This window comes from Danio rerio, chromosome 4, assembly GCF_049306965.1.
Source record: "Danio rerio strain Tuebingen ecotype United States chromosome 4, GRCz12tu, whole genome shotgun sequence".
Taxonomy (NCBI): domain Eukaryota; kingdom Metazoa; phylum Chordata; class Actinopteri; order Cypriniformes; family Danionidae; genus Danio; species Danio rerio.
In genome coordinates, this window is record NC_133179.1 from 44,882,259 (window position 1) to 44,897,365 (window position 15,107).

At 30.8% G+C, this 15,107-nt stretch overlaps 1 protein-coding gene across 1 annotated transcript; it reads right to left on the bottom strand.

Moving 5' to 3' along the window:
• Positions 1–10,491: 10,491 nt before the first annotated feature.
• On the bottom strand, positions 10,492–14,618 carry LOC141381980 (uncharacterized). The gene is made up of 6 exons (XM_073949082.1): positions 14,610–14,618; positions 14,268–14,354; positions 14,021–14,173; positions 12,322–12,453; positions 11,878–11,961; positions 10,492–11,371 (listed from the first exon to the last, which is right to left on the bottom strand). Exons 1-6 carry the CDS (start codon positions 14,616–14,618, stop codon positions 10,877–10,879), a joined length of 960 nt encoding a protein of 319 aa, XP_073805183.1. The 3' UTR covers positions 10,492–10,876.
• Positions 14,619–15,107: the final 489 nt, after the last annotated feature.

Here is a 15,107-nt window from a genome sequence, read left to right on the forward strand (position 1 = left end):
TTCTGTGATGAGTTGCTCTCCATCAATTCACACTGTCTATCTCTATCATTACTCATCAACCAGTTTGATACTATGGATGAACAAGATAGTACCCTGGTTTCATTTTATAAAATGAACAGTGCTAATTGGTCCACTCCATTGAAATATAGATTGACTGGTACTTCTTTTTTATTATTAAAATCATTTGAATCGCTTATAGTCTGTACAGTTTGTGCAACAAACTTGCTTCATTTTGTATTTTTTTTTAGGAGATGCAGCTGTTGGCAAGGGAGTTAACCGCCATATTTTGTCAATGATGATGCAAAAACTGAAGACTGGCTTCACTTTAAATTTGAGTTTGTAATTGGTTGCAGTTCGGTTACATGTGCACACACACACACACACGCACACGCACACACACATATATACATATATACAATATATAAGTTAATTTTCGTCAACACTGCCTGTAACCCTGACCTTTTTCTGTATGATTTCGTGCACTGTACTTGAGAAGCCTTTTGCACACCTGATAAGATGTAAAATGTTCATAACATTATCTTTCTATTTACTGGTGGGCAATGCAGATCGATGCTGACTGGTACCACCACAGTGCATACAGAGAAAACATTTGTTTAGAATTTTAGAGATGTGATTTGATGTTTTATGTCTCTTTTGCTTTTGGGCTATTACAGATTTTATACAACTAGTACTATTAGTTAATTCTTACTGATTGGATTTTTTAGGTTCATCTACTACAGCCCTTTTTGAGGGGGAAAAAAACCATCGTGTACCTTCTGCATCTGCTGTACTACGGGACAGCAACCTGTTCCAGATGGCTGGCCGGATGATAGGCCATTCATTTTTGCATGGAGGTCCTAGTCTTTCTGGACTGAGCATACCCGTGGTCATACACTGTAAAAAATTGCTGTTAAAAAACTGTCAGATTCTACGGTAAAATAATGTTTTTCAACTAAAACAGTAATATTCTGTTAAAAACAGTGCTTTCTGGGTAACATTTTTGTTTTCGAGAAAGTAACCAACTGCAGAAAACTGTGAGCTAACAGAGTTCAGATTCGATGTTTTGAAGTCTGTGTTTGAAATCACACTTTGTGTCCTTGTTCACTATTTCATACACTAGTTAACTAATATAGTTCACCTGACAGTTTTAATGAACACTAATGAGTGAATTCAGACACTGATGAACACCTGCTGTTAATAATTACAATTACTGAAGAAAATAAACAAGAAACACAAACAGTGACTTGAGTTACAACATAAAATAAAATAAAACAGCTTCAGTCTCAGCAGAGGATCATTAAACAACTCCACAAACAACAGCAGACACACTTATTACTGACTGATTTGACTTTCATACCATTCTCATTGAGATCCAACAGAAATTAAGGTGTTTTTTGTGTCACCGTAATGGAGTGAGGGGCTGATTTAGTTGGGCTCTTCACCCTTGAACTCATTGATTCAGACTCTCCAATTACTATTATTAAGAGTTAACAAAATGCTTGTATTATAACAATCAAGTTGGAAAGTCAATAAATAGAGAAATCTGTTTGTTTGAAATTAGTTCTGATAAATGTTTGGTATGAATCTGGAAGAAGGGCCTCATGCAATAGATTTTATGCTTAGTTGCAGGTATTAATTTAATTAATGAGAAGTGGAAACAGAAAAGATACCTCCGTAATTACTTAACAGTTAAGAAATAACATACAAAAACAGTTCAGTTATGAGAAAGACACACTCAGACCTCATGAATCTGACCTTGTATCTCAACAATGGTAACATCTCAAATGTTTCATGCTGCAATGCTTGCTGGGAGTGGCACGGTACAAATATCCCAGCATGCATTGCGGTATAAATAAATGTTGTATGATGGTCTTACACTTTTCTTTATTTGTGTTTGATTCTGCTGTTGTTTATGTTTAGACTTTCAGTTGCCTGTTTGTGAGTTAAACTGTTAATTTTGTTAGTTGTCACCATTATTGAGGTTCATATGCTGATTATTGATGTCTCTTTGAGTGCAATTTGCACCATAGAGCAGTGTTTTGTCCAAGATATACTTAAAAACTTCCAGAAATCATTGCCATATACAGACATACAATGTAAAACAATAAATGTAACATTGAATAGGAGCAGTAAATTTTATTATACTAAATGAGAACTGACTCTGCCATTTAATAGCAACATGAACATCACCAGATCTTATTTAGGTTTTTGGCTGGCTTGCCACAACAAAGGAGCTTTATAAACAAAGTTCTTAACAATTGCAGCAGCCAAGATATATAAATGTTAAAAATGACAGGGCTAAGAGCCCAACTAAAGCAAACTCTGTTCTCCATGATGGTGACGTAAAACTTTCACTTTTTTTTCAAGAAGAACTTTAGTAGATGTTATACAAAAATACATGTATTAAGTAATAAGTGTAGCTGGTGATGATGTTTGTAGAGTTGTTTAATCATCCGCTGATCATTTAAATGATTTAATCATTTGTTGTTCTTCAGGTTATTTCATTATAAAGCTGTGACTAAAGTTTTGTATGTTCTGTTCTTGTTTTTTCCCTTCAGTATTTCTTCATTTGTTCATTGTTAATCCTCAATTATCATTTAATTAGTGAGTTAATTAATTAATTTACTTCAGCTTTGCTACATGTTTCTTGAACACTCAGTAGTGTGGACACTTCAATAAAAACTGAAGTATATGCTCTGGGGTTTAAAGGGTTAAAGGTGTGAGAGGTAAAAACACAGTGTAAAAATGTATTTTAACAGTAATATACTGTTAATTTACACTACGGAAATAGACTGTAAAAAAACAGCAGATTGCTGGCAACCACAGCTGCCAGTAGATTACCGTTAAATCAAGGAAAAAACAGTATTTTACTGTAAGACCAGACGCTAATTTCTTCTGTCTGTCACCGTTGTGGAGGAGAGTAGAGCCAGTGTATGAGTTAAAGATGAACAATGAGCTGCTGATGTTATTCTGCATGTTTCTCTATTTAAACACATCAGCTGTTTAGTTGCTGATGCAGTCAGAATCTCTCTGGTGATTCCAGATTTACATGTATGAGTGCTGTTGTGAAAAATAAGACATTAGAGTTAAACCGAACATTTCTAATTAACTAAAATAAGTTATCATTATAAGTAATGTTCATTTTTTGATTTTTCAAAAAATCTTAATTTTTTGTGATTTTTTGCGATTTTTCAAAAAAATTTCATTTTTTGATTTTTAAAAAAAATTTCATTTTTTGCGATTTTTCAAAAAAATTTCATTTTTTGCGATTTTTCAAAAAAATTTATTTTTTGTGATTTTTTGCAACTTTTCAAAAAATGTTCATTTTTTGCGATTTTTTAAATTTTTTTTAATTTTTTGTGATTTTTTGCGATTTTTTTAAAAAATGTTCATTTTTTGCGATTTTTAAAAAATTGTTAATTTTTTGTGATTTTTTGCAATTTTTCAAAAATTTTTCATTTTTTGCAATTTTTCAAAAAATATTATTTTTTGCGATTTTTCAAAAATGTTCATTTTTGTGATTTTTTGTTATTTTTCAAAAAAATTTCATTTTTTGCGATTTTTCAAAATGAAAATGAATTTTTGCGATTTTTCAAAAAATTTTCATTTTTTGCGATTTTTAGTGATTTTTCAAAAATGTTCATTTTTGTGCTTTTTTGCGATTTTTCAAAAAATTTTAATTTTTTGCGATTTTTCAAAGAATGTTCATTTTTTGCGATTTTTCAAAAAATCACAAAAAATGAAAAAACATTTTAAAAATCAAAAAATGAATTTTTTTTGAAAAATCGCAAAAAATCACACAAAATTAAAAATTTTTGAAAAATCGCAAAAAATCACACAAAATCGAAATTTTTTTGAAAAATCGAAAAAAATGAAATTCTTTTGAAAAATCGCAAAAAATCACAAAAAATAATTTTTTTTTGAAAAATCACAAAAATGAAAATTTTTTGAAAAATCACAAAAAATGAAAATTTTTTGAAAAATAGCAAAAATTGAAAATTTTTTGAAAAATCACAAAAAATGAACATTTTTTTGAAAAATCGCAAAAAATGAACATTTTTTGAAAAATCGCAAAAAATCACAAAAAATGAGATTTTTTTGAAAAATCGCAAAAAAATGAGATTTTTTTCTAAAAATTGCAAAAAATTAATTTTTTTTGAAAAATCAAAAAAATGAAAATTTTTGAAAAATCACAAAAAATGAAATTTTTTTGAAAAATCACAAAAAATCACAAAAAATGAATTCATTTAGAAAAATCGCAAAAAATGAACATTTTTTGAAAAATAGCAAAAAATGAACATTTTTTGAAAAATCGCAAAAAATCACAAAAATGAAAATTTTTTGAAAAATCACACAAAAAGAAAATTTTTTGAAAAATCACAAAAAAATAAATTTTTTGAAAAATCACAAAAAATGAAATTTTTTGAAAAATCGCAAAAAAATGAAAATTTTTTTGAACAATAACAAAAAATCACAAAAAAATGAAAATTTTTGAAAAATCACAAAAAATCCCAAAAAAATGAAAATTTTTGAAAAATTGCAAAAAATGAAAATTTTTTGAAAAATCGCAAATTATGAAAAGTTTTTGAAAAATCGCAAAAAAATCACAAAAAATGAATTTTTTGAAAAATCGCAAAAACACAAAAATTGAAAATTTTTTGAAAAATCGCAAAAAATGAAATTTTTTGGAAAAATCGCAAAAAATGAAAATTTTTTGAAAAATAACAAAAAATCACAAAAAATTAAAAATTTTTGAAAAATCGCAAAAATGAAAAATTTTTGAAAAATAACAAAAAATCACAAAAAATCGAAAATTTTTGAAAAAATCACAAAAAAATGAAAAAAAATTTAATTTTTTGTGATTTTTCCAAAAATTTTCATTTTTTGGGATTTTTTGTGATTTTTCAAAAAATTTTCATGTTTTACGATTTTTCAAAAAAATTTAATTTTTTGCAATTTTTCAAAAATTTTTCATTTTTTGTGATTTTTAAAAAAAATTTCATTTTTTGCGATTTTTCAAAAATTTTCATTTTTTTGTGAGTTTTTGATTTTTCAAAAAAAATTCGATTTTTTGTGACTTTTTTGCGATTTTTCAAAAAATTGTAATTTTTTGTGATTTTTCAAAAAAATTTCATTTTTTGCGATTTTTCAAAAATTTTCATTTTTTTGTGAGTTTTTGCGATTTTTCAAAATATGTAAATTTTTTGTGATTTTTTGAGATTTTTCAAAAAAATTTCATTTTTTGTGATTTTTCAAAAAACTTTCATTTTTTGCGATTTTTAAAAAAAAAATAATTTTTTTGATTTTTTGTTATTTTTCAAAAAAACTTTCATTTTTTGCGATTTTTTAAAAAAAATAAATTTTTTGTGATTTTTTGCGATTTTTCAAAAAATTATTTTATGTGAATTGTTGCGATTTTTCAAAAAAATTTTATGTTTTGCGATTTTTCAAAAAATTTTCATTTTTTGTGATTTTTATTTTTCAAAAAAAATTTCATTTTTTGCGATTTTTCGAAAAATTTTCATTTTTTGCGATTTTGCAAAAAAAATTCATTTTTTTGTGATTTTTTGCAATTTTTCAAAAAAATCAATTTTTGTGATTTTTTTGCGATTTTTCAAAAAAAATTTATTTTTTTGTGATTTTTCAAAAAATTTTTATTTTTTGCGATATTTCAAAAAATTCATTTTTTGTGATTTTTCAAAAAATTTCGATTTTTTGTGATATTTCAAAAAATTTCGATTTTTTGTTATTTTTCAAAAAATCAAAATTTTTTCCGATTTTTTTGTGATTTTTCAAAAAATTTTCATTTTTTGTGATTTTTCAAAAAATTTTCATTTTTTGTGATTTTTTGCGATTTTTCAAAAAATTTTCATTTTTTGTGATTTTTTAAAAATTTTTCATTTTTTGCGATTTTTCAAAAAATTTTCATTTTTTGTGATTTTTTCGCGATTTTTCAAAAAATTTTCATTTTTGTGATTTTTAAAAATTTTTTTCATTTTTTGTTTAAAATTTTACTGAGTTCTGTTTTACTCCTGTTACACTAATGACAGCTGGATGAGCTCTGCAGTGGACCTCTTACATTGGTTCATAATGATTAAAAAAACTAAATTGTATACACCCTGAGTAAAACCACTATAGCCTATAAAAATTATAATGTATCTGTTTGTGTTATGTTATAGGGCTAATAATTATTAAATATTAAAATGTATTAGTGCTCTGTATTTAATGGAGCTCAACCTGATCAAATTTTAATACTCTGAATATAAATGCATTTTGGTCCACTTTTTCCCATATTTATTTGTGTAACTAATTTAAATGTAATGTTCAGTATTATTATTAATAGAACAAACTGGTATGAACATTTTAAAGTCAGTAAAGCTTCTAAAATTATGCAAAGCAAAACTTGTGGCTCTTTGAACTTGAACACCCAATTCTAGATTGCATTTAGGAAATTATTTTTTTTATGAGTGTAAGTCAGGATTGTTGACCTGAGTAAATTATGATGTGCACAAAAAAAGGAATAAAAATAAAAATAAACAAAACACACTGAACCACTACAGCCTCCATTGTAGTATTGCTAGACAAAATGAATGACAAAACTCTTTAAAACTTTAAAGCTTTAAATCTTTAGATACATTTAGACTCTCAGCTGTAAGGGTAAATACAGAAGAGTCTAGCTGTGCATAGGTAGAAAAAAAGCATAAAAATGGCATAAAAAACTGTGTAAAGTGACAACTTGTACACAAAATATGGCTTGATGGAATCCAGTGCGAGCAGACCACAATGAACACTGCGCATGAAGATTTGATCAATAGATTGAAGCACTGAAACCATGTCAACTCAACTAACATCTTACAAAAATTTTATCAATATAATGAATAATATAAATTTATTGAATAATATATAATAATATAAATGTATTGAATAATACAATTTTAAAAAATTAAGTACAGTTGGTAATTTGAGGGGGTGGCGTCATTTTTATTTTTGGGGGGTCCCCAAAAGAATTCGCCCTACACAAAGGGGCCCTCAGCTGAAAAAGTTTGAAAACCACTGTCCTAGACAACCAAACCACTATGCAAAGGAATGTTTTATGTGCCGACACTATCTGCTGACAAACTGGAATTCTTCGAAAAACGTTTTTTATGAAAGCCATAATGCCCTGTAAAACAACAGAATAACTGCAAGGACTCGTCCGGGATTTGAACCCAGGACCTCTCACACCCTAAGCGAGAATCATACCCCTAGACCAACGAGGCACTAAATTGAGATAATTTCACATGGCGTCGGAAGCATCAGATAGTCAGAAAACTTTCTCTAACGAATCAAGGGCACCCTAAGCGAGAATTATACCCCTAGACCAACGAGCCACTCCACAACAGTAACTTTATATGGCAACTCTATCTGCTGACGAACTGGCATTCTCAGAAATAAGGCCTCTGTGTAAGCCACAACGACCTTACAAAACAGCAGACAACTGTAAGGCCTCAACCGAAATTTGAATCTGGGATTTCTCATTGCATGAAAGAAAATCATACTCCTAGACCAGCAAGCCACTATGCAAAGGAATGTTTTATGTGGCGACACTATCTGCTGACAAACTGGAATTTTTCGAAAGACATTTTTTTAGTCTTTATTTTAACAAAACAAAAAAGAACAGAACAATGACCACAGCTTATAACCAAGAAATTTGCATCACAGCACATAATGAAAATCAAAATCAAAAAGAAGACATAAAAATACAGAGTAATAATAAAAATAGAAAAGTACATAAATTAACTAAAGTTTATGGTGATTTAAGGTTTTGCAAAAATGTACCTGAAATCCTAGGACATACATATTCAAGGAACGGAGTCCAGATCTGATAAAAAGTGTCCCTTTTTCCCCTTGACCAGTGAGTAAAGTATTCCAATGACATAAGATCAAATATTACCATTCTGATACTGTTGGGGGTTTGTCAGATATCCATTTGAGAAAAATACATTTACGTGCAGCATAGGTAAGAAAGTTAAACAACTTCCTGTTTCTTGCACTCTTCAAATTATTATCAGTAAGACCTAACAAAAAATTAAGAGAATCAAAGTCCCATCTTGTATTAAATATAAGACTTAATCTCCTACAAATCTGTACCCAATAGCCTTTGATATATGTACAGTTCCAAATACAATGTATAAAATCACCTTCTTCAACTTTGCATTTTAAACAGAATGGAGAATAATTTGGATTAAACATGTCTACATGATGGGGTAATTTGGAGACGATTTAAAATTTTAAACTGTTGTTTTTTTAGTTCTATTACAGATTGATATATTGCCAGCAAACTGCCAAATGTGTATCCAAGTTTCTGGATCGATTGAACATCCTAGATCTTTCTGCCAAACATCTTGAGTTGCCTCATTATTAACTTTTGCGCCTAGTGTAACGGGGGAAAAAATGAAACTGTGAATTGAGTAATGAATGGTGTCAAAATGCTTGTTTTTGTTAAAAATATCTGTTCTAATTAAATCAAAATCCTATGTTCACTGTTAAACTGTGATATACATCATGGGGAAAAATAGACACCTACAGGTGAGAAAGGGGGTATAATGGGTGGAGTCAGCCGGCCATTTTGTCAGTTCACTAGTTGATCAAAAGCTGTTGAGAGTGATTTTTTTTTCTGATGACCAGACCTGGTACACTTATTGTCTGTGTGGAGCCCTGTTTTCTTTTGGAGAACACTATAAAGTGAACTTGTTCAGGTAAACTGCTTCCGCGTGATCATTATAAAAAACCATACGAACTAGGAGGGGTTACACTAGCAGCAAATCTTCATAACAACGCTTTATTAGTGATTTCGATCTATTATCGAGGAGCACCTTTTCTATTGGGGTAGGAAACAAGAAAATCCAGGGACAACATGTTTCTGCACAAAACTTCTAATTTGTAAATATCTAAAAAAATTATTTGGGGGTAATTTATATTTTGACTTCAGTTGTTCAAATGATAATAGTACCTCCTTTTCAAATAAATCTTTTATAGTGGTTATACCTGCATGCCTCCACAATGTTAAACCTTCGTCCGTAATTCCAGGTTGAAAATCTAAATTTCGTTGTATCGGCGTTATAGGGGACAAAATTTTGCCTTTTCCTTCCCAGTTCCTTATTTTTTTTCCACACTCTTAATGTATTACTCACGATCCTATTCTGCCCTAGACCAGGGATTCTTTGAACATCTAAAACAAATGGTAGACTGGCCAATGAAATTGCTGAGCCATCACTTAAGTTGACTGATTCAATGTCTAACCAGACAGAATATGGTTAATTTCTTACCCATTCAAAAACATATCGAAATTGGGTGGCCAGCTGATACAACCTAATATCTGGAACTGCAAGGACTCCTTTATGTCCAGGAAGTTGCATCTTAGTCAATTTTAGTCTTGGTTTCTTTCTATTCCAAATGAAAGAACTGAACCAGCTGTTAACATCCCTAATTCTAGTGCAACTTAGAAGAATTGGGATTATTTGGAATAAATATAAAAATCGGGGCAAGACTACTATCTTGATCAGGGTTATCCTTCCTAAAATAGACAGTGGTAGAGAAGTCCATCTATCCAAATCTTCACGTACACAACGCAGAAGAGGGTCAAAATGTGTCTTATACATATTCTTTAACATTGGAGTGACAAAGATCCCAAGATAGGTAAAGCCCTGTTTTGTTACTTTAAAAGGAAAAGAAACTTGGGGCGGTTGAGATCTTTGTTTCCCCCGGGGCATAGCCTCAGATTTAGAAAAAATTATTTTATAGCTTGAAACCTCACTAAATTGCTCAATAACCTCATTATTAATAAGGCCCCTGGAAAAAGCTTTATAAGTTTCCCACAATGTTGACGGAGAAACCTCAGAAGTATTATTAATTGTGTAAAATAGTTTAAATTCCATATGGAAGTATGAAATAAAATTATGGTCTTTCAATAAATAGGGGTGAAATCTCCATCTACCAGTATGCGGCAATCTATCGCCATGCAATAGTTGCATATATAAAGGTGCATGATCCGAGATGGTTTTATTGCCAATCTCACAGGAAACAACCGAGGATAACAAAACTTTAGGGGTGAAGAAATAATCGATCCTTGAGCTAGTCTTATGAACACCTGAAAAATAAGTAAACCCTTTACTACCATGGTTAAGCATTCGCCAAACATCAACATATCTCAGATCACCAAAGATTTTATCAATCAGCTTAGCTCGCCTGGTTGGAAAGGAGTTATCAACAGGATCTTTATCTAGAAGTGGGTTCATTAAACAGTTTAAATCCCCTCCTACTACGGACTGTGCACAGGCAAGCTCAGCTAACTGAACAAAAGCCTTGGACATAAAATCTAATGGATGGTTTGGGGGTATATACACATTCATTAGTGAAATATAATCATCTAAAAGTAAGCCTTTTATCAAAACATATCTCCCACTCTTGTCCTTAATATAAGTATCCAGTGTAAAAGGTTTTTTTTTTGTTAATTAAAATACAGACTCCACTGCTATTTGAAGTAAAGGATGAAAAAAATACTTGCCCCACCCAGTCTCTCTGAAGTTTAAGATGTTCTGCATCTTTCATATGAGTCTCTTGAAGCAGCGCTATGTCCACTTTTTTACTCTTCAAAAAAGAAATTACTTTTTTTCTCTTGATTGGGTTACTCATACCCCGTACATTCCAAGAACAAATTTTTAAAGTCGACTGATCCATTGTTGCTGAGTCATTTTATGCTGACATTTTAAATACTTAGAAAGCTTAATGTAAACTGTGGTCTTCATCCAAAAACAACAACTATATTTGTAAAGTATTTTCATATATCTGTGATAATAGGTTAACAACTGCACGAGGAATAAAGGTGTTCAATTACTCACTTCTGCGTGAGAATGACCCGAAACTCTGAGCGATGGCCAAGATCCAGCTGCTGCAAGACAGTCTGACTCCAGGACACATGCGAGGCTTTGCACTTGGTACATTTGAGGGTTTCTGTAACCATGTTGTACATCCTGTCGATGTCCAGAACCTGCCGTGCCCTTTTGTGCAGACCTCCATCTGTCAGCTGATGCTGTCCACATGCAGGATTAGGGCAAAGTACTTTGACCCTCCACAGCTTGTATGGCATCCACAGAAAAAGTGAATGACAGAAAAATCTGTCTGGAGCTGGAGCCTGATTGTATGTAAGTGCAGGCTGTGGAGGGTAATACCAGAGCTGGAGGTTGTCTCGAAGCTCTGGCTTTCCTTTGGACCCTATTTTAAAAAGCCTGCTGGCAATCCACTTGTGGTCCTCTGGTGGCAAGGTTTCAGCCCAAAGGCGCGGGAGTGGAACAGCTGATGGAGATTGCAACAATGACCCAGAATGTGCAGTCTGTGAAGGAAAATAGATCAAACCTTTAGTCTGGTAATGTAAATGCACCTTACATATTTGAGAGAGTACCCTTACATGATGTTATTATGATTATAATCTAAATACCTTTGATTTTAAGTGATTGTTTTTAAATACCTTATTATGTATTTCAATTCCAAAAATCATTAATAGAATTTCACCAATAAACATTTTCTTTAAAGAAGCAAAAGTATTTTCCAATACAGTTATTTCTCTTTTTCCTTTCTACTTCTTTTCCATCCATTTTCTTTTCTTTTACTACTGTGAACATAAAATATCAACAGCAGAAGGAGTAATTTTTGTGATTCTTTGCTTTATTTTTTCCTCTTTTTATTTTGTTAACATTTATACATATATCAAGCTTAAATAATTAACATCAAGTCAATTTAATTGACTGGTCTTAAAACCACTTTGTGTGAATTCAGCTGGGGCAGCAAATATGCAAACCAAATTACATTTTTTTGGACAGAAAATATGAAATTACTTACTGAGACAATGCTGGACGGCTCTGTGGAACTGGTCACTGCCGTAGTGGATGTGAGGACGGGGGCAGAAACTTGAAGGTCCTGTGTCTGTACAAACAAGCAGTATAACAAAGTGCATTTTGTAAATATATATCTATAAGTAACATTAACTAATCAGAATTTTTTGCAACCATTACTTTATTTGAACATTAATGTATAAAATACATTGGAAATGAATGATTGCTGCTAAACTGTAAAATTTTGTCACAGCGCTTCTATGCAGAACAAAAAGTTTAAAGAATGGTGCTTATTTTTAATATATATGTTTTTATGCACTAAAAGAATACTACAGAGATGTTTTATTGAGATTTAATGTGACTGTAATTAATAAAAATACGAATTTACGTATAAAAAAAATGCTTATACCAAATTCTCTCAGAAAGCTATGTGGATTATGACAATACTTACAGCCGTGCTTGGTGTAGAAGCACTACACACTGCTGAACTGGGCTGAACGTCAACCTGTGATGGTCTTCTAGCCACACTAAGATTTGGCTTTGCTGCAGCAATGTGGGATCCGGAAAATCTTGGTTTGGTGAACTCAAAAAGGGCAAGACAAAAAGCATTTCATTAAAAACACTGTGTTCACAATGGCAAAATGTACACTACTGTTCAAAGGTTTGCGATCTGCTCAATGTATTTTTTTTTATGTTTTAATTATGTTTATCAAGGCTACATTTATTTGATCAAATATTTAGTAAAAAGTGGAATAATGTGAAATAATAATATAGGCAAATTAAATAAATAAAGAATAATTTATTCAAACAATTCAAATCAAATAAAATCTACTTAATTTATGAGCAAATCAAACACAATAGAATTCTTGCAAAATATGAGTAATATTAAGCTTTTATATTTTAACAATAATCATTTTTTGAACATTAGTGTATATCACATTAAATTTCAAGCAATTAGAAACTATCTTTCTATATGTCAGTTGTACAATCAGTTTGATTTCTCTACAGTGTTTCGAGTTCAAGCTGTTTTTTACTACCACCCTCAGCTACTTTTACAGGTAGAAATAAGATATAAGTTAGAATAGATTTAATTAGATAACTGGTTCATTGAAAATAAATGTGACACGTTAGGCTTTGATTAAAATTATAGTTTTCTGGATCAAGGAGCAATATGCAAACAAATATTTTTTTTTTTTTACTACCAAAGGAATAAAGTATTGCATTATGTTATTTACAGTATTTTTGTACTGTTATTACATCATGCATTTCAACAAAAACATACATTGTATATTACAACATCACACTATGTGTTATATACAGTTGAAGTCTGATTTATTAGCCCGCTTTTTAATTTTTTTCCACCAATTTCTGTTTAATGGAGAGAAGATTTGTTCAGCACATTTTTTTAAACATCAAAGTTTTAATAACTCATTCCTAAGAACTGATTTATTTTATCTTTGCCCTGATGACAGTAAATAATATTTGACTAGATATTCTTCAAGACACTTTTATACCACTTAAAGTGACATTTGAAGGTTTAACTAGGTAAATTAGGTTAACTAGGCAGGTTAGGGTAATTAGGCAAGTTATTGTATAACGATGGTTTGTTTTGTAGACTATGCCAAAAAAAAAAAAGCTTAAAGAGGCTCATAATATTGACCTTGAAAAATGTATTCGAAATAAAACAAATAAGACTTTCTCCCAGAAGAAAAAATATTATCATACCTGTGGTAGCAAAAAAAAAAATATATATATTTTTAAATAAGTACTTTTTCAAGATAATACCTCAGACTCGTTGTTTAGAAAAAGTACAAATTTTAGCTTACACTTAAAATCAAAACAAAGTATTTACTATTAGTGTTTATTATGTATCATTATCTGAAGACAAGAGGTTAAAATGTAGCTTTAAAAACTGTGACCCTGACCATGACCTGACCATGTAATTTAATCCAATCACAGAAACTCAAACCGACCAATCAGCAAGTGTCTGCTACCCCCCACTGTGCAAGAGGTCTCTAGCAACACCTCAACTTTTTTATTGCTATTTGTTCTTTTCTCTCCTATGTTTGAACTTTGAACTGAACTTTGAACACCTTGAACACTTGAAACACTGAAATTGTCATTTCTTTTGATTTAAAAAAAAAATGTACCATTGACAATTGCGGTGAAATCTTTGATGCCACTGATGGAGTAGACGGGGGCTGGGGCTGGGCCTCAAGTTGTCTCGTCTCCATCACCTCCTGAGCAGGTACAGTAGGGGCAGGTTGTTGCACCGTTTGTGCTGGAGCAGCAGAAGCAGTACTCTGCTGAAAATAAATCACAAAAATACATATAATCATGAAAAAGGAAAGGCATTCTAGTAAATAAAAATTAACACATATTGACTCAAAAATGTACCTTTTGAGTGTGAAAACCACATGTGCATTTCAGCACACCTCCAAGCAAAGTCCTCTGCCCACGAGATTGCAATGGGTATTTCTCAATCTGAAAAAATCATGAAAGATATATTAAATAATTTTATACAATACAAAAAACTTTTATAACTAAATAAGAATTTTTACTCAATGACTCCCTTAATAAAGCACACAATAGCTCTGTAAATTAATTTACCACTGTTTCTAGAATGTGTTTAATATTTGTCTAATATGTAATCGTACAGTTTGTATCTCCAAAAACGAAAAGAAGAATAAAAGGAACTGGACAGGAACATTTCAGGCCTTAAAACCACATGCTGTATACTGTACTCATAATCCCTTCCCCCACCTTTTCAGATCTCTCTCATAAACGGTCAAACTTACTAAATTATTCGACGTAAATCTCAAAATACATGCAATTTAAAACACTTTAATATTTAAAAACAAGTATGACATGTTTTACACAGATACTGTACTGAATGTACTGAAGCCTAACAAGTTAACGTTACTCTGTTAAGCAAATTTCAACAAACGTTATATCATGTAACGAAATACACACCCTTTGATAAATCTCATGCCACTTTTTTTGTTGAGGAGCTGGCCTGTTTCCCTCATTTGATGGCCAAACTCCTGTGCTGGCAAACTTTTTCAAACGTGAAATCCAGTCAGCGTCTGACATGGCTTTATGAGATTTTCCAGACATTTTTCTCCTATAAATTAAACGGTTTTAAATTTAAAGTATCCAAATTTGAAATACAACACACTAAAACATTAATTTGTGCAATTGTGTAGTTTTTCCTACCTTTTTTAAGAAATCACTATC

Coding starts and splice junctions, on each gene's coding strand:
- LOC141381980 (XM_073949082.1), bottom strand. Junction 14,174..14,267: donor GTGGTTTTCACACTCAAAAG/GTACATTTTTGA, acceptor TATTTTCAGCAG/AGTACTGCTTCTGCTGCTCC. Junction 11,962..12,321: donor CTTCTACACCAAGCACGGCT/GTAAGTATTGTC, acceptor TTGTTTGTACAG/ACACAGGACCTTCAAGTTTC.